The sequence below is a fragment of the Salvelinus sp. IW2-2015 genome, linkage group LG4q.1:29, assembly GCF_002910315.2.
Source record: "Salvelinus sp. IW2-2015 linkage group LG4q.1:29, ASM291031v2, whole genome shotgun sequence".
In the NCBI taxonomy this organism is placed as follows: Eukaryota; Metazoa; Chordata; class Actinopteri; order Salmoniformes; family Salmonidae; genus Salvelinus; species Salvelinus sp. IW2-2015.
Window position 1 is genome coordinate 44714398 of NC_036842.1, and position 21121 is coordinate 44735518.

General features: G+C 41.7%; 1 protein-coding gene across 1 annotated transcript; it reads left to right on the plus strand.

Annotated features, from left to right (window-relative positions):
• Positions 1–7131: 7131 nt before the first annotated feature.
• On the plus strand, positions 7132–20632 carry LOC111962026 (guided entry of tail-anchored proteins factor CAMLG). The gene is made up of 4 exons (XM_023984775.3): positions 7132–7438; positions 16497–16969; positions 17130–17195; positions 19738–20632. Exons 1-4 carry the CDS (start codon positions 7276–7278, stop codon positions 19936–19938), a joined length of 903 nt encoding a protein of 300 aa, XP_023840543.1. The 5' UTR covers positions 7132–7275; the 3' UTR covers positions 19939–20632.
• The last annotated feature ends 489 nt before the right edge of the window (positions 20633–21121 follow it).

Genomic DNA, 21121 nt, shown 5'->3' on the forward strand with positions numbered 1-21121 from the left:
CTATTTCAGTAAATTCTGTTTCTAATGTTTTTTATGCTGGACGTTAGTAATTTTGCAGGTCTATAGTATAATGTATTGTTTTGAAACGTTTATTAAATATCAATTCAGTCACAACACTTGTTATTTTATGTTGACTTTTTCAATGTTTTCTAAAATGATGTATGTTTTGTACTGTTACTTTTTACATGCTGAAACAGTCTCATTATTTTTGGGCTAGACTATGATCTGTAAATGTCTACTACCATTTTTTAAAAGTTGTTGATGAATAATTTGTTGCTACCGTCTGGTGAGGAAGTGGGAAATATGGAATACATCAGAGGAGGAAGGGAGAATTAATGAGAAATCAGAACTTGGACAATGTCAGGGAATAAGCAGGTAAATGTAGAGCCTATCAATGACAAAATAAATGGTGCAGAGATGTAGCCTTAAGATAATAGTAGATATTTGCTAGCCAGCTATTCGCAAAACATTGGATTATCAATTTGAGCGATGACGTCTCAGTTTGTAGCACGTTTTCACATGGATATATATACACTGAACAAAAATATAAACACAACATGTAAAGTGTTGCTCTCATGTTTCATGAGCTGAAATAAAAGATCCCAGACATTTTCCATACGCACAAAAAGCTTATTTCTCTCAAATGTTGCGCACCCTGGTCCTTCTTTCGTTGCCTCCTTAACAGTTTATAAATTCCTTTTTAGAATTCATATTTTAATCCAGCATTTGTGGTTTGGAAAGGAGTGACTATTGCTTTCCTTTATTTATCTAACAGATGGGGTTTTGGAAAAGTAGGTACTTTTCTCACAAACAGCCCCATCTGGTGGATGGAAAGTGTCATTAAAATGTGTTTTCACACATACAGCTTGAATCTTCAGACAAGGAGACATGATGGATAGCTAATTAAAGTGAAAAACGATCAACTATACTCTTGGAATGGAGCTCTAGAATTGTATTGTTGTCATCACCGGGAGTCTATTAGTCAGTCAGTCATTAAATTAGTCAGCTAACCACTAGGACACTTTTTTTGATATCAATAGCAATAGACTTTGATTGTATTGCTCACGTTATACAGAAACGGAATGGATTCTGAATTGACAGCAGAAAATGCATATAAAGCACACTTAAAGCAAAATATGGACTACACAATGCAGGACAAGGACAAACATGGTTCAACATTTTCTTCTTAATTTGAGTCACTGTAAGCATCTCAAATTAGTTTGACTTATTTGTCCACTTTGGGGTGGCAAAGTTTTATACATGGACCTTTGTGAAAATCATTATGAGGGTCTTATTCTGGTATGATAACCACTTATGGGAGGTAGCTAAATTATTATTATTAAATGTTTTATTGTTTCACTCAGATGCACTGTTGAAGCTCAGAGCTGAAGTATTTCACAGTACCCTGCAACTATACCTGAGACCCTGTGCATGTGACATATCTACATGTGGTTATCACTGGCATTGGTTGTTTGGGTCAAGAGGATAGAGGGTCNAAATACCGGACCGTGCAGGCGTACTGGCTCCCTTGAGCATTGAGCCTGCCCAACCTTACCTGGTTGAATGCTCCCCGTCGCCCGCCCAGTGCGGGGAGGTGGAATAACCCGCACCGGGCTATGTAGGCAAACCGGGGACACCATGCGTAAGGCTGGTGCCATATAAGCCGGCCCAAGGAGACGCACTGGTGGCCAGATATGTAGAGCCGGCTTCATGGCACTTGGCTCAATGCTCAATCTAGCCCTACCAGTGCGGGGAGGTGGAATAACCCGCACCGGACTATGCACACGTACAGGAGACACCGTGCGCTCTACTGCGTAACACGGTGTCTGCCCGTACTCCCGCTCTCCACGGTTAGCCTGAGAAATGGGCGCAGGTCTCCTACCTGCCCTTGGCCCACTACCTCTTAGCCTCCCCCCAAGAATTTGTTGGGGTTTCTTCACGGGCTTCCACCTTCATAAATCCGGTCTCTCTCTCCCTTTGCCTCCGCTCTCCTAATCGCCTCCAGCTGTTCCCATGGAAGGCGATCTCTTCCAGCTCGGATCTCCTCCCATGTGTAGCAACCTTTTCCATTTAACACGTCCTCCCATGTCCACTGCTCGAACTCACACTGCTTGGTTCTGGATTGGTGGGTGGTTCTGTAACGGTTCTCCTCCTCCTCTTCATCCGAAGAGGAGGAGCAAGAATTCGACCAAAATGCAGCGAGGTGTGATGACATATTGACGAAGACGAAGACGAAGACGAAAAAACACTTGGAAAATTACAAAATAACAAAACGACGTAGACAGACCTGAACATGGAACTTACATAACTACACGAAGAACTCACGAACAGGAACAGACTACATCAAACGAACGAACAAACGCTACAGTCCCGTGTGGTGCGCAGACACAGACACGGAAGACAACCACCCACGACAAACAATGTGACCCCACCTACCTTAATATGATTCTCAATCAGAGGAGATGAAAACCACCTGCCTCTAATTGAGAACCATATTAGGTACCCAAACCAACATAGAAACAGAAAACATAGACTGCCCACCCAAACTCACATCCTGACCAGCTAACACATACAAAAACTAACAGAAAACAGGTCAGGAACGTGACACACAGGTCCACGAATTGCTGAAGAATTGCAACATTTACCAAGAACTAATGCTGCAGATAGCAATACTGGGTATTTGAATCGTCATAGTAACACGATCAATAATATAATAATTATTTTAGCAAAAATGTTTATCTTTAATTTACAATCTGTAGAAGCTATGCGAATTGAAAGGTTCAGTACTTTTGTGGAGCATCACAGCACAGTTGAAAAATATATGGCAAATAGAAATCCAAAATGGATGGTGTTAAGAGATAGATGGAAGGGGTTGAATGGAGCTAAAGGGTGAGACTAATAACAACAAGATAACAAATGTAAGACATACGGGGTCTGTATAAATGTATATAGGTTCAGAAATCTTACAGTTACAAATAGAATAGCACAGTTACAAATAGAAATCAAACTATGGACATCAGAAATAGAGAAAGACCAGGACTAAAAACAAACAAAATAGAACTATTGTAAAATAGATTGTGCAGGTTTTAGTTATGCCATATAGGAGAAGAATCACAGAACTTCTTAGTGTTGCCTATATGTTTCTCAGCGTAGTACCATACTTGTAGTGAGTTGGAAATAATTGAACCACATTTTTTGTATGCTGTTTTTATCTTGATGCCTGAAAAAACTAGATCTGTAAGTCTATGTGGTGCAACAAGTCACAGCTTGCTATCTTGCGATCTGTCTCATGTTGTACCGATCATCAACATGGACAAGACTGAATTTTGTTGAATTGTCAACTGGTCTAAATTCTTGTTAGGAAGATGGTGCTGTTCAGAATGACATGTTTATGACTGTTGATGTTCACAGGAATCTCCAAATGCTATGTTGAACGAGCACCACGGATGAAGGAGGGGGAGGAAAACAGACTGCTTCTTTCTCCCACATCTTCACCAAGTCATACAATGTTTTCTTCATGAACAATTGTTACATCTTTTGAAATAAATACAGAACTATTTCAGTAAATTCTGTTTCTAATGTTTTTTATGCTGGACGTTAGTAATTTTGCAGGTCTATAGTATAATGTATTGTTTTGAAACGTTTATTAAATATCAATTCAGTCACAACACTTGTTATTTTATGTTGACTTTTTCAATGTTTTCTAAAATGATGTATGTTTTGTACTGTTACTTTTTACATGCTGAAACAGTCTCATTATTTTTGGGCTAGACTATGATCTGTAAATGTCTACTACCATTTTTTAAAAGTTGTTGATGAATAATTTGTTGCTACCGTCTGGTGAGGAAGTGGGAAATATGGAATACATCAGAGGAGGAAGGGAGAATTAATGAGAAATCAGAACTTGGACAATGTCAGGGAATAAGCAGGTAAATGTAGAGCCTATCAATGACAAAATAAATGGTGCAGAGATGTAGCCTTAAGATAATAGTAGATATTTGCTAGCCAGCTATTCGCAAAACATTGGATTATCAATTTGAGCGATGACGTCTCAGTTTGTAGCACGTTTTCACATGGATATATATACACTGAACAAAAATATAAACACAACATGTAAAGTGTTGCTCTCATGTTTCATGAGCTGAAATAAAAGATCCCAGACATTTTCCATACGCACAAAAAGCTTATTTCTCTCAAATGTTGCGCACCCTGGTCCTTCTTTCGTTGCCTCCTTAACAGTTTATAAATTCCTTTTTAGAATTCATATTTTAATCCAGCATTTGTGGTTTGGAAAGGAGTGACTATTGCTTTCCTTTATTTATCTAACAGATGGGGTTTTGGAAAAGTAGGTACTTTTCTCACAAACAGCCCCATCTGGTGGATGGAAAGTGTCATTAAAATGTGTTTTCACACATACAGCTTGAATCTTCAGACAAGGAGACATGATGGATAGCTAATTAAAGTGAAAAACGATCAACTATACTCTTGGAATGGAGCTCTAGAATTGTATTGTTGTCATCACCGGGAGTCTATTAGTCAGTCAGTCATTAAATTAGTCAGCTAACCACTAGGACACTTTTTTTGATATCAATAGCAATAGACTTTGATTGTATTGCTCACGTTATACAGAAACGGAATGGATTCTGAATTGACAGCAGAAAATGCATATAAAGCACACTTAAAGCAAAATATGGACTACACAATGCAGGACAAGGACAAACATGGTTCAACATTTTCTTCTTAATTTGAGTCACTGTAAGCATCTCAAATTAGTTTGACTTATTTGTCCACTTTGGGGTGGCAAAGTTTTATACATGGACCTTTGTGAAAATCATTATGAGGGTCTTATTCTGGTATGATAACCACTTATGGGAGGTAGCTAAATTATTATTATTAAATGTTTTATTGTTTCACTCAGATGCACTGTTGAAGCTCAGAGCTGAAGTATTTCACAGTACCCTGCAACTATACCTGAGACCCTGTGCATGTGACATATCTACATGTGGTTATCACTGGCATTGGTTGTTTGGGTCAAGAGGATAGAGGGTCTGAAATGTAATTTTGTATTATCAGGGAACAATCGTTGCAGAATAAAAGATTATTGGTCACATGCGCAGAGTATGACAAGTGTAGACTTTACTGTGAAATGCTTACTTACGAGCTCATTTCCCACCAAGGCAGAGTTAAAAACAAATACAAATATTTGCGAAATAAAAAACTAAAAGTAACACAATAAAATCAATAATGAGTCGTATACAAGGAGTACCAGTACCAAAATAAGGCAATTGATATGTTAACTTGATAATACAACATAAAATAAGGTATGAAATAATTTAAATGTTAATGACATGGGGGGGTGTCATAGCTGTATGCATTTTATGGGTCAATAGAGACAAAACAGGCAGTTTTGGGATGTGCTTTATTATCACATGGTACCCTAGATGATAACTACACCACATTTCCCACAGAACAAGGATACCCATTGGAAAAGTTTAATAGAGTCATTATAGATTTAGTGTACAATCAGTCACAGCAGCCTATTTTCAAGTTGGCCATGACTTATTTTAATTTGGAGGAACTGAATAGATTTTTCAATGCCATAAAGGTATTGATATTGGTGTAATTAGACCAACAAAGGCAAAAAATGTGTGTCACTATGAGGAAAATGCTAAAAGATGGCCCAGAGATGTGAGTTATATGTATTTAGCAAAATATTACCAAAGCATCTGATAAGTTACTAAAATTTAAATGTAATAACGGTGGAAATATGACGTATGACAAAAAACGCTGAAAAAAAGCCTTGAGAAGAGGTTTTAAGATGGCCTTAGGAGATATTTAATGTTTTCTTCCATGAGATAAGATCAGTCATTTAACATGACCTTTATGAATTATGGAGCCTTTATGTGCTTTTTTTCAATACATAAATGCTTTAAAAAAATCACAAAATGTGACGTTAACTAATGAAGATGATCTCATAGAACAAAATGTATAACATTTCCTAAGCCTGTATTTACCAAATAAGTAGTTTTTGGCCATAATAAAAAAAAACTACAAAAACGCCATTCATTACACCAGGCTGTCGAACGAACCATGGCGGAGTTAGTCCCTACAAAAAGATGCCATTACTATTTCTCTATAGCTGGGACAGGGAGCCGGCTGGATGTAGTAGCGCTCCCTGGTGGCCGTGGGCGGGAGTTATGACACTTCCGGGGATTGGCCCCATCACTGGCCCCGCTCCCCCCATCTCCTTGGGGCAGGGAGCTGGCTGGATGGAGTGGCGCCCCCTTGTGGCCTTGGCAGCGGGCGGAGATCAGGCACCCTCTCTGGGGGTCGGCCCCAGTACTCTCCGGCCCTCACCCCCCATTCCCTGGGCAGGGAGCTGGTCTAACTTAACCCTTTCCCCTCATCTCCATGGCACAGGGAGCTGGCTGGATGTAGTGGGGTCCCCTGGTGGCCTTGGCCAGCGCTTGGGGGGGGGTTTAAGCCCCCGTCTCCAGGTGTCAGGACAGGTGTAATGAACACGTAAAAATGACCATAACGAGCATTCTAATCACCTGTAAATACTCACTGGACAGGTGTAATGAATATATGTAAAAATGACCATAACGAGGTTCTAATCACTGTAAATACACCTGGACAGGTGTAATGAATACATGTTAAAAATGACCATAAGAGCGTTTAATCACCTGTAAATACTCACTGGACAGGTGTAATGAATATATGTAAAACGACTATAACGAGCGTTCTAATCATCTGTAAATACACACTGGACAGGTAAAATGAATATATATAAATAATATATAAAATGACCATTACGAGCGTTCTAATCACCTGTAAATACACACTGGACAGGTGTAATGAATATATATAAAATATATATAAAAATGACCATAACGAGCGTTCTAATCACCTGTAAATACAGACTGGACAGGTGTATTGAATATATGTAAAAATGACTATAAAAAACGTTCTAATGACCTGTAAATGCGCACTGGACAGGTGTAATAGAACACGTGTTAAAATTACTTTTGACACTTGAAAAAAGCAAGTGAAAAAGGATCATTACAAATGTTAAGACGTGTTCCGTGTAAGACGATTTGAACCTTTTAGCTTTACGTAGATGATGAGATCATCAACGTGCGCACTACACAGACAATACAGGCAGGCCCCATTCTGTTGTATCCAGCTGCAGTAAAGTGCAACAATCTAAGAATTTGTCTACACGATCAGAATATTGTGTCTTGTATATGAAATAATCGTAATATTTCTGAAACCATGCAGTGTCCAGATGACACTAGTCTAAATACACCAGAAGAGAAAACCTGTCTTTCTTCTGCGCAAAGAAGAGCAGAAATTCGGAGACGAAAATTGCTCATGAATTCCGAAGACAGAATGAACAGAATTGTGGGTTTCACCAAAGCTGAAGCTGAAAACAACGGTAAGGAAAACCTAAGTGGTGGTCAAGGGTTTGCTGGCTGATGAGACAAGCAAATTGTTTAGCTTGATAGCTTATATTAGCTTGCAGCTCGCTTCAATGGACAGTCAGACCATTACTCAGCCAGCTGGCTGATAGGCGTTTTTAGATCAATCAATCACGTTTATTTATAAAGCCCTTTTTACATTGGTAGTTGTCACAAAGTGCTTATACAGAAACGCATCCTAAAACCCAAAAGAGCAAGCAATGCAGAAGCACAGTGGCTTAGAAAAACTCCCTCGAAAGCCAGAAATCTAAGGGACAGATCGAAATTTAATGTGAGTGTCGTAGCATGCCACCAGCATATCTCTATATCTCTGATGTTAGGCCTAAGCTTCTCTTCCTTTATATAGGCCGTATATGTATTAAACTATTAATATCATACAGTGGACACCTAAGCCTATAGGCTAGTGTCACTTTGATTATGCCTGCACATCATGGTTCACCAGCAGCCCCAAACATTTAAAGAATAAGCTACCAGCCAAACAAGCTTGTAAGAATTGTACTTAAACTCCCCCCTCATACTCATCTGTAGGTTGGGCATTTTTACGTCTCTATGTCTGTAATGTGTCTGTATCTATGTAATTGTATATATATTTACGTAAAAAATGGGGACCACAAATTAGTCCCCCGATATTTATCGTGCAATCCCGGTCACTTGAAAACATCTTTGTGAATATATGTATTTTTTTTAACTGACAAATATAATCAATCAATCCAAACTGTGCAGTGGCCAATTGATGAATGGAAAGAGACAAAACACCAAAATGTTTAATGACATTCGGAGATTGTCAAACAAAGCCTTCGATACTGGGCAAGCCTACAAGGTAAGGAGGGATGTGGTTTCTGTTTGTCGAGATCTGATTTCCTCCAAGCTGATCATTGTCTGCAGCCAGCTCTGATTGTAGTGTAATGCAACAGGGGAGTGAGCTTGTTGGTGGGCGAAACCTCAACCTTCTTGCCTGTAGCCCTGCGTGGCTTCGACTGTGTCCCAAAAGCATGCTGGAGTGGCAAAGTTGATATTCATGTTTATAAACACAGGGTCACTACAGCAGGTATTGTTATTTGTGGTCATTAACCCTACAGGGTTGCGGCGCCGAAAAGAGATGGCCGCCTCGCTTCGTGTTCCTTGGAAAATATGCAGTATTTTGTTTTTTTACGTGTTATTTCTTACATCGGTACCCCGGGTAGTCTTAGGTTTCATTACATACAGTCGGGAGGAACTACTGAATATACGATTAACGTCAACTCATCATCGTTCCTACCAGGAATATGACTTTCCCGAAACGGATCCAGTGTTTTGCCTTCCACCCAATACAACGGATCTGATCCCAGCCGGCGACCCTGTGCGACGCCGAAAAAGGGGAAAACGTGGCGGTCTCGTGGTCAGGCTTCGGAGACGGGCACATCGCGCTCGCCTCCCTAGCATCATCTACGCCAATGTCCAGTCTCTTGACAATAAGGTTGATGAAATCCGAGCACGGGTAGCATTCCAGAGAGACATCAGGGATTGCAACGTGCTCTGCTTCACGGAAACATGGCTAACTCAAGGGACGCTAACGGAGTCGGTGCAGCCAGCTGGTTTCTTCATGCATCGCGCCGACAGAAAACAAACATCTTTCCGGTAAGAAGAGGGGCGGGGGGTATGCTTATGATTAACGAGAAAGTGGTGTGATCATCATAACAACACACAGAACTCAAGTCGTTCTGTTCACCTGATCTAGACTCCCTCACAATCAAATGTCGACCGCATTATCTACCAAGGGAATTCTCGTCAATCATAATCACAGCCGTATACATTCCCCCCAAGCAGACACCATCGATGGCCCTGAACGAACTTTATCTGACTCTTTGTAAACCTGGAAACCACACACCTGAGGCTGCATTCATCGTAGCTGGGGATTTTAACAAGGCTAATCTAAAAACAAACCTCCTAAATTCTATCAGCATATCGATTGTGCTACCAGGGCTGGAAAAACCACTAGACCATTGTTATACTAATTTCCGCGACGCTTATAGCCCTCCCCCGCCCCCCTTTCGGAAAAGCTGACCACGACTCCATTTTGTTGATTCCAGCCTACAAACAGAAACTCAAACAACAAGCTCCCGCGCTCAGGTCTGTTCAACGGCTCCGACCAATCTAATCACGCTTCAAGACTGCTTCGATCACGCGGATTGGAATATTGTTCCGCATCGCGTCAACAACAATATTGACGAATATGCTGATTCGGTGAGCGAGTTCATTAGGAAGTGCATTGACGATGTCGTACCCACAGCAACGATAAAAACATTCCCAAACCAGAAACCGTGGATTGACGGCAGCATTCGCGTGAAACTGAAGCGCGACCCACTGCTTTTACCCAGGGCAAGGTGACCGGAAGCATGACCGAATACAACAGTGTAGCTATTCTCTCCGCAAGGCAATCAACACGGCTAGGTCTCAGTACAGAGACAAAATCGAGTCGAAATTCAACAGCTCAGACACAAGAGGTATGTGGCAGGGTCTACAGTCAATCACGGATTACAAAAGAAAACCAGCCCCGTCGAGGACCAGGATGTCTTGCTCCCAGACAGGCTAAACAACTTTTTTGCTCCGCTTTGAGGACAATACAGTGCCACTGACACGGCCCCTACCAAAAACCTGCGGGCTCTCCTTCACTGCAGCCGAGGTGAGTAAAACATTTAAACGTGTTAACCCTCGCAAGGCTGCAGGCCCAGACGGCATTCCCAGCCGCGTCCTCAGAGCATGCGCAGACCAGCTGGCTGGTGTGTTTACGGACATATTCAATCATCCTTATCCCAGTCTGTTGTTCCCACATGCTTCAGAGGGCACCATTGTTCCTGTTCCCAAGAAAGCTAAGGTAAACTGCGCTAAACGACTACCGCCCGTAGCACTCACTTCCGTCATCATGAAGTGCTTTGAGAGACTGATCAAGGGACCATATCACCTCCACCCTACCGGACACCCTAGACCCACTCCAATTTGCTTACCGACCCAATAGGTCCACAGACGACGCAATCGCAACCACACTGCACACTGCCCTAACCATCTGGACAAGAGGAATACCCATGTGAGAATGCTGTTCATCGATTACAGCTCAGCATTAACACCATAGTACCCTCCAAACTCGTCATCAAGCTCGAGACCCTGGGTCTCGACCCCGCCCTGTGAACTGGGTCCTGGACTTCCTGACGGGCGCCCCCAGGTGGTGAGGGTAGGTAACAACATCTCCACCCCGCTGATCCTCAACACTGGGGCCCCACAAGGGTGCGTTCTGAGCCCTCTCCTGTACTCCCTGTTCACCCACGACTGCGTGGCCATGCACGCCTCCAACTCAATCATCAAGTTTGCGGATGACACTACAGTGGTAGGCTTGATTACCACAACGACGAGACGGCCTACAGGAGGAGGTGAGGGCCCTCGGAGTGTGGTGTCAGGAAAATAACCTCATACTCAACGTCAACAAACACAAAGGAGATGATTGTGGACTTCAGGACAGCAGAGGGAGCACCCCCATCACATCGACGGGTCAGTAGTGGAGAAGGTGGAAAGTTTTAAGTTCCTCGGTGTACACATCACGGACAAACTGAATTGGTCCACCCCACACAGACAGCGTTGTGAAGAAGGCGCAGCAGCGCCTCTTCAACCTCAGGAGGCTGAAGAAATTCGGCTTGTCACCAAAAGCACTCACAAACTTCTACAGATGCACAATCGAGAGCATCTGTCGGGCTGTATCACCGCCTGGTACGGCAACTGCTCGCCCACAACCGTAGGCTCTCCAGAGGGTAGTGAGGTCTGCAGAACGCATTCACCAGGGGCAAACTACTCCCCTCCAGGACACCTACACCACCCGATGTCACGGAAGGCCATAAAGATCATCAAGGACAACACACCACCAAGCCACTGCCTGTTCACCCCGCTATCATCCAGAAGGCGAGGTCAGTACAGGTGCATCAAAATCAGGGACCGAGAGACTGAAAAAACAGCTATCTCAAGGCATCAGACTGTTAAACAGCCACCACTAACATTTAGCGGCCGCTGCCAACATACTGACTCAACTCCAGCCACTTTAAAATGGGAATTGATGTGAAATTATGTAAAAATGTACCACTAGCCACTTTAAGCATGCCACTTAATACAATGTTTACATACCCTACATAACCATCTCATATGTATATACTGTACTCTATATCATCTACTGGCATCTTGCCATCTTTATTGCAATACATGTACCACTAGCCACTTTAAACTATGCCACTTTTGTTTACATACCCTACAGTACTTCATCTCATACGTATATACCGTACTCTATACCATCTACTGCATCTGCCATGCCGTTCTGTACCACCACTCATTCATATATCTTTATGTACATATTCTTTATCCCTTTACACTTGTGTGTGTGTAAGGTAGTAGTGTGGAATTGTTAGGTTAGATTACTGTTGGTTATTACTGCATTGTCGGAACTAGAAGCACAAGCATTTCGCTACACTCGCATTAACATCTGCTAACCATGTGTATGTGACTAATAAATTTGATTTGATTTGATTTTAACATTATTTTGAGTTAATTCTGAGGGGGGAGGGTGTTTAATTTATTTTACAATACAAGGAGAGGCTTGTGTGAAAATATTTTTTTTACATTGGGGAGGGGGGTGCATTTAAATGTTTTTATAACTCATTGAGTTGGACCAAATATGAAGTTTCCTTAGAAAATAGATGCGAAATTTGCCTGCTAGGGTGCGTTGCCATTTAAATATCTTGTGTCTATAAAAACACCTGGACGTAATGAAGTCACACCTTTACAATTTTTTGTAATATATTGTCTAATAAAAATGTAGTGGTTGAAGTGTTTCCATTACCAATATAGGCAAATTGCGCATGAATAAATTAGCGACAGCCTGTATGCCCTTCCATCTCTGTTTCATGTCCCTGGTAGCCTGCCAGAGCCAGCATGGATAGAATGCAATAACTGACTAATAAATCAAATCAAATTTTATTTGTCACTTGCGCCGAATACAACAGGTGTAGACCTTACAGTGAAATGCTTACAAGAAGTTTTAAGAAAAATTGTTAAGTACAAAAAATACAAAATAAAAGTAACATAATTAAACAGCAGCAGTAAAATAACGATAGCGAGGCTATATACAGGGGCTATACCGGTACAGAGTCAAAGTGTGGGGGCGCCGGTTAGTAGAGGTAATTGAGGTAATATGTACATGTAGGTAGAGTTAAAGTGACTATGCATAGATAATTAACAGAGAGTAGCAGCAGCATAAAAGAGGGGTCTGGGTAGCCTGTTCCGGTAACGTGTTCAAGAGTCGTATGGCTTGGGGACAGTCCATGACTAGGGTGGCTGGAGTCTTAGGGCCTTCCTCTGACACCGCCTGGTATAGAGGGGGGTGAAACACGGTTACTCCTCACGTGTGTGGAGTAAAGGTGGTCTAGAGTTTTATTTTTCCCTCTGGTTGCACATTTAACATGCTGGTAGAAATGAGGTGAAACGGATTTTGAGTTTCCCTGCATTAAAGTCCCTGGCCACTAGGAGAGCCGCCACTGGCTAAGCGTTTTCCTGTTTGCTTATGGCCGTATACAGCTCATTGAGTGCAGTCTTAGTGCCAGCATCGGTTTGTGGTGGTATATAGACAACTACAAAAAAATACAGAACTCTCTTGATAAATAGTGTGGTCTACAGCTTATCATGAGATACTCTACATCAGGCGAGAAAAACCTCGAGACTTCCTTAGATTTCGTACACCAGCTGTTGTTTACAAATATACATAGACCGCCACCCCTTGTCTTACCAGAGGCTGCTGTTCTATCCTGCCGAAAAAGCTTAAAACCCACCAGCTGTATGTTATTCGTATCGTCGTTCAGCCACTACTCGGTGAAACATAAGATATTACAGTTTTTAATGTCCCGTTGGTAGGATATACGTGATCGTAGTTTGTCTATTTTATTATCGATTGATTGTACGTTGGCTAATGGGACCGATGGTAAAGGTAGATTACCCTCTCTTGGCGACGTATCCTTACAAGGCACCCGGACCTTCGTTCTCGATACCGCCGTCTCTTTCTCCTGCGAATGACGGGGATGAGGGCCTTGTCGGGCATCTGAAGTAAATCCTTCCCGTCCGACTCGTTGAAGAAAAAGTATCCCTCCAGTACGGGATGAGTAATCGCTGTCCTGATATCTAGAAGCTCTTTTCGGTGGCAGAAACATTATGTACGAAATAAGTTGCGGAAAAACATACACAATATTACAATTGGTTACGGGATCGTAAAACGCCAGCCATTTCCTTCGGCACAATTGTCTTCCAATATTTGCCATATTCTAATAATTCTCATGTTCCAACGTATCGCCACTGTCTGTGCCATGGTGAAGCTGCCACAACTGTCATATGGTGAAACTTGCACTCCTGTAGATCTGAAATAATTGGATGGTGAAACTTGCCAGCCATAAAAGCAAGGCGAAGCAATTCAACAGGCATTCTTGAAAGTCAGGACAATCCTTGTCCTGTATAGAAACATTATTCAATTTTTTTATTTTATAGATTTTGCAAGCAGTAGGCATTTAGAATTAAATCTAGGTCAATGGAAATTTGCCTAATGTCCATGTCTAGTAACAGGGGGTTTGTTTGAATTTATAAAATTCTGTTATTAAATAAATAAATGTTTTGCTCCATGAAGTAATCAAACAATGTTTACGCCGCCATCTTGACAATTTCAAATCTTCTCTCATTGAGAAGGTTGATAAAAAATTCACATTACCCTGTTACAATCTACTAGCTACTATGAACCAGTGGCGTGTATTCATGGATGCCAAGGGAAGCCAGGCTTCCCCCAAAAATGTACCAAGAAAAAAGACATACTAAATTATTGATATTTTGTCTCTCAATTCACAAGAGGCTGAATGTATCTCACCAGAGAAAGCATCCGAGCGAACGAAACGGCGCCCCTCTCGTTTCAGTACAGTACCAGTCAAAAGTTTGGACACACCTACTCATTCAAGGGTTTTTCTTTATTTTTACTGTTTTCTACATTGTAGAATAATAGTGAAGACATCAACTATGGAATCATGTAGTAACCAAAAAAGTGTTAAATAAATCAAAATATATTTTATATTTGAGATTATTCAAAGTAGCCACGCTTTGCTTTGATGATAGCTTTGCACACTCTTGGCATTCTCTCAACCAGTTTCATAAGGTAGTCACCTGGAATGCATTTCAATTAACAGGTGTGCCTTGTTAAATGTTAATTTGTGGAATTTATTGCATTTGAGCCAATGAGTTGTACTTTTAAACTTTTACAGTTCTTGAAATTGTCTGTATTGACTGACCTTCATGTCTTAAAGTAATGATGGACTGTCGTTTCTCTTTGCTTATCTGAGCTGTTCTTGCCAAACTATGGACTTGGTCTTTTACCAAAGAGGTCTATCTTCTGTATACCACCCCTACCTTGTCACAACACAACTGATTGGCTCAAATGCATTAAGAAATTTCACAAATGAACTTTTAACAAGGCACACCTGTTAATTGAAATGCATTCCAGGTGACTACCTCATGAAGATGGTTGAGAATGCCAAGAGTGTGCAAAACTGTCATCAAGGCAAACGGTGGCTACTTTGAAGAATCTCAAATGTATAATATTTTGATTTGTTTAACACTTTTTTGGTTCCATATGTGTTATTTCATAGTAGAATAATAGTGAAGACATCAAAACTATGTAGAAATAGTACAAATAAAGAAAAAACGTTGAATGAGAAGGTGTGTCCAAACTTTTGACTGGTACTGTATGTGTAGCCCAGCTATCTGATGCTATCTGGTCAAAAAGAGTATGACATTGTTCCTGCCCATAGCATGGAATGCAAGGGAAGCCAGCAAGCATTTGGCCTCCCTTGATAAAAAAGTATAAAATAATAGCCTATCAATGAGCTCAACTGTGAATGTTCCTGGTGCACCAAAAACACTTGTCAAGGGAAGCCGATTTGGATTCACACCAATCACATCAGAAGCCAAACCTTATTGACAGAAAAAACTTGAATTGTTGCATATTGTGTCATTGTCCTCGAGTGGGTAGTTAGCTATTATTTTATTTTTCCTAAATTAGCCATGTATGTAGATTTGGACTTAGTTCTCCATACTGGCCAATGGTTATAACGGCGATTCTGGCGATTCTGATCCAACCATAAATTCATACATTGTGCCCCTGGCCTGAGAGGATGGAAGTAAAACGTGTAGCTAGGTTTAGTAGGCTAATGTTAACTAGCTCGCCTGGCGCATTGTTGTCCATGAAAAGAAGTTAGGCTAGCGAGCAAGCATTTTAACCTAGGACAACAAAAACTCAAAGCTTGCTTGACCATGCTGTAGGTCATGTAACTGTTTGTTACATGCGATATGTTTTGTGGACTTCACCAGACACATGTTCTGCCCTACTGAGCAAAAAGGCAGTACCTGCTCATTTGGTTGAAAATTAGTTAATGTCATTTCTGCCACATTAAATACATGCTTAATCATGTGGACAAGTATCCTGCCTCTATTGTGTTTTGGAGAAAATGGGGGTCATGTTAGCAGTAACTGGATAAAGTTACTGTGAAACCAAGGTAAATAAAAGCAATTTTGCTTGATAGGGCAGTGTTGCTCTCCGGTTTTATGATTAAACGAAGGAGTGGTTAAATTTATTCTGCCACTTTCTTCTTATTGTTCTAGAGCAACCAACGCAATTATCACAAACCAGGTTGTATTAAGGCTTTTTTCCTGGCTTGGCTTCCCCGTTGATTTTACCCACACACCGCTATTGCTTTGGACCATGATGCAGTGAGCTAGAAAATAAACCTTTGCATCAGTGTGAAATGTGCTGCAGTCATGACAATTCAGCGCTCTTCTGTATTATCTAACAAGCTTACTGATTTTGCATTCAATATATCCATATATAGAATCTCTATGGTCATATCGCAGAGAAATCTAGTTAGCCTAATCCATTACACTGACAACGCCATGTCAATCCCGACCTTGTCCCAACAGGAGCGTCCAGAAGTGTCACGGCACCCGTGTTCCATCTGGACTTGGACAGGAGCAACTCGTGGTCAACATACCCCTCCCCCACACTATCTCCATTCTTCCCGGAGGCAGTAGGCAGCAGCCACCCCCACAGTGATCTCTCAGAGAGGAGAGGGTATCCCCTGCCAGACACCAGCGAGGTGCTGGGTGGCAGTGTGGACAAGGATGTGACACCGGGCGTCCGTCAGAGGCCACGCGGAGAGGCCCAGCTGGCGGCCGATGAGCCCAGCCGCTCCGGATCCCCACGCAGAGGGTTGCAGAAGTACCTGTCCCGCTTTGATGACGCCATGAAGCTCKGAGGCCAACTGGCCAATGAGAAACAAGCCCAGGATGCAGCCGGCTCAGACCCAGATGAGTTGGACTCCTTCAGGCTCTTCAGGCTTGTCGGCAGTGTCCTCCTTGCTCTCTTTGTCAGGGTTTTTGTCTGCAAGTATCTGGTGAGTCTGATCGGAAAAGTGTTGTCTCTTCCCTTGAGAGCTTTGATTTTGTTTAATACCACTGACTTATTCTGTTTTAGATTATGCCGCACGTATGGTAATATGAGAGTAAGGATTTGTTGAAGCAGTTTATTAACTAGGCTACTCTTCCCTTTTGCAGTCCATATTCGCACCATTCCTCACCCTCGAACTGGCCTACATGGGGTTGTACAAATATTTTCCAAAGGTAAGAGATACCGCTTGACCTTTTGGCATTAATATATAGTGAATGAAGCACAGCTACACTACGTGACCAAAAGTATGTGGACATCTGCTCGTCGAACATCTCATTCCAAAATCATGGGCATTAATATGGAGTTGGTCTCCCTTTGCTGCTATAACAGCCTCCACTCTTCTGGGAAGGCTTTCCACTACATGTTGGGACTAGAGGTCGACCGATTATGATTTTTCAACACCGATACCGATCTTTGGAGGACCAAAAAAAGCAGATACCGATTTAATCGGCCAATTTTTATATATATATATTTTTGTAATGATGACAATTACAACAATACTGAATGAACACTTTTATTTTAACTTAATACATCAATAAAATCTATTTAGTCTCAAATAAATAATGAAACATGTTCAATTTGGTTTAAATAATGCAAAAACAAAGTGTTGGAGAAGAAAGTAAAAGTGCAATATATACAATGTAAAAAAGCTAACGTTTAAGTTCCTTGCTCAGAACATGAGAACATATGAAAGCTGGTGGTTCCTTTTAACGTGAGTCTTCAATTTCCCAGTTAAGAAGTTTTAGGTTGTAGTTATTATAGGACTATTTCTCTCTATACCATTTGTATTTCATATACCTTTGACTATTGGATGTTCTTATAGGCACTATATGATTGCCAGCCTAATCTTGGGAGTTGATAGGCATGAAGTCATAAACAGCGCTGTGATTCAAGCATTGCGAAGAGCTTCTGGCAAATGCAGGACAGTGCTGTTTGAATGCTTACGAGCCTACTGCTGCCTACCGTCGCTCAGTCAGACTGCTCTATCAAATATCAAATCATAGACTTAATTATAATATAATAAACACACAGAAATATGAGCCGTAGGTCATTAATATGGTAAAATACAGAAACTATCATTTCGAAAACAAAACATTTATTCTTTCAGTGAAATACGGAACAGTTCCATATTTTATCGAACGGGTGGCAACCCTAAGTCTAAATATTGCTGTTACATTGCACACCCTTCAATTTTATGTCATAATTATGTAAAATTCTGGCAAATGAATTACGGTCTTTGTTAGGAAGAAATGGTCTTCATACAGTTCGCAACGAGCCAGGCGGCCCAAACTGCTGCATATACCCTGACACGAATGCGCTTTTGTTAAATCATCACCCGTTTGGCGAAGTAGGCTGTGATTCGATAAATTAACAGGCACTGCATTGATTATATGCAACACAGGACAAGCTAGTTCAACTATTAATATCATCAACCATGTGTAGTTAACTAGTGATTATGTTAAGATTGTTTTTTATAAGATAAGTTTAATGCTAGCTAGCAACTTACCTTGGCTCCTTGCTGCACTCGCGTAACAGGTGGTCAGCCCGCCACGCAGTCTCCTTGTGGATTGCAATGTAATCAGCCATAATCGGCGTCCAAAAATGTTGAGTACCGATTTGTTATGAAAACTTGAAATCGTCCCTAATTAATCGCCCATACCTATTAATCGGTCAACCTCTAGTTTGGACATTGCTGCAAGGACTTGCTACCATTCAGCCACGAGCATTAGTGAGGTCGGCACTAATGTTGGGCGATTAGGCCTGGCTCACAGTCGGCGTTCCAATTCATCCCATACCTCTGTGCAGGCCGCTCAAGTTCTTCCACACCGATCTTGACAGTGGACCTCACTTCGTGCATGGGGGCATTGTCATGCTGAAACAGGAGAAGGCCTTCCCAAGTCCGAACCATGAAAAACAGCCCCAAACCATTATTCCTCCTCCACCAAACTTTACAGTTGTGACTATGCATTGGGGAAGATAGCGTTCTCCTGGCATCCGCCAAACCCAGATTCATCCGTTGGATTGCCAGATGGTGAAGCATGATTCATCACTCCAGAGAATGCGTTCCACTGCTCCAGAATCCAATGGCAGCGAGCTTTACACCACTTCAGCCGATACTTGGCATTGCGCATGGTGATTTTAGGCTTGTATGCGGCTGCTCGGCCATGGAAACACGTTTCATGAAGCTCCCAACGAACAGTTAGTGTGCTGACGTTGCTTCCAGAGGCAGTTTGGAACTCTGTAGTGAGTTTTGCAACCGAGGACAGATGATTTTTACGAGCTTCAGCAATCGGCAGTTCCTTTCTGTGAGCTTGTGTGGCCTACCACTTCGCGGCTGAGCCGTTGTTGCTCCTAGACGTTTCCACTTCACAATAACAGCACTTACAGTTGACCGGGGCCGCTTTAGCCGGGCAGAAATTTGATGAACTGACTTGGAAAGGTGGCATCCTATGACGGTGCTACGTTGAAAGTCACTGAGCTCTTCAGTAAGGCCATTCTACTGCCAATGTTTGTCTATGGAGATTCTATTGATGTGTGCTCGATTTATACACCTGTCAGCAACGGGTGTGCTGAAATAGCCGAATTCACACATTTTGAAAGGGGTGTTCACATACTTTTGTATATATAGTGTATACCAAATGGGTCAGGCATATATGGTCATAACCTGTGTATTGTGCATGCATACACGTGTAAAAACCTTCCATCATCCACCAGGTTGAGAAGAAGATGCAAACCACAGTGCTGACTGCCGCGCTCCTGTTGTCTGGTATCCCTGCGGAGGTCATCAACCGCTCCATGGCCACCTACAAGAAGATGGGCGACGTCTTCGCTGACCTCTGTGTCTACTTCTTTACATTCATCCTCAGTCACGAGATCCTGCTGTTGGTTGGTCCAGAAGAGGCTGAGACTCCCTGATGGACAGGAAGTCCCTGTGCTATGGCGGTGTCACAGAGGTGGACATTATGCTGACCCCCTGATACTGATCCTTTACCTTACCTCCTTCTCCACACCATTTCCCCTCCCGAATCAGTAGAACCCATAGGGGAGAGGGGGTCGAAGTGCAATGTCCGCAGGTAGATAAGGGAAGAAGACAGAAATAACAGGTTGAACAAGGTAACATAACATTCATTTGTGTTCTGACCCTCGACTACATCTTGTCGATAGGAGCTGCTTTAAGTTACCATTTATTTTGCTCTCTACAGTGTTTATATAAGGGGTCCAGTTACTTTGCAATTTTTGTTTTGTTTCTAGTGAATTGATTTATCTCATTTGTCATTCAGGGTTTTCTGAATATTGCCTATGATCTTTTCACCCTTGTATGCTTAAAGACATGGTTGACTTTATCTGTACATGTCTAAACTCTTATTACATTTACCTTTTAATCTGGGCTAGGAGAAGGATAGGGCTCCCGAGTGGCTCAGCGGMCTAAGGCACTGCATCTCAGTGCTAGAGGCATCATTACAAACCCTGGTTCGATCCTGGGCTGTATCACAACCGGCCGTGATTGCGAGTCCCAAAGGGCGGCGCACAATTGGKCCAGTGTCGTTAGGGTTTGGCCGGGGTAGGCCGTGATTGTGAATAATAATTTGTTCTTAACTGACTTGCCTAGTTAAATAAAGGTAAAATGTAAAAAAATTAAAAGGTTGGTTTAGGATTGTCTTTTTGGAAAGTGTGTGTTGTCACTGCTATTCAATGTGGGGCAGTGGGATCTTATAAGCTTGTATATATCTGTGCTGGATAACTCTGATTGTGGAAATGTCATGTATTGCTTTTCTAGCTATCCCAGCCTCACTCAAACTCTCTCTGTGGCATGTTACATCATCTGTTAATCCCTCATTGCGTCCAAATTAATTGATTCAGTTTGAGACAGGTTTTCTATGTAACTTCATTGGTGTGATCTCTCGTTTGTCAGATTTACTTGTTTCCTTTTCATAATTTTTTGCAATTATTTATATCTTTTTTTGTGTAAATGCTGTATTCATAATTTATTATTTCATGTGAAATATTGAAATCGATATCAACACAAAGATACAGAGAAGCTAATGTTGCTTCTGGTAATAACATACTGGAATGAATATGCTGTATTAAACCAATAAAA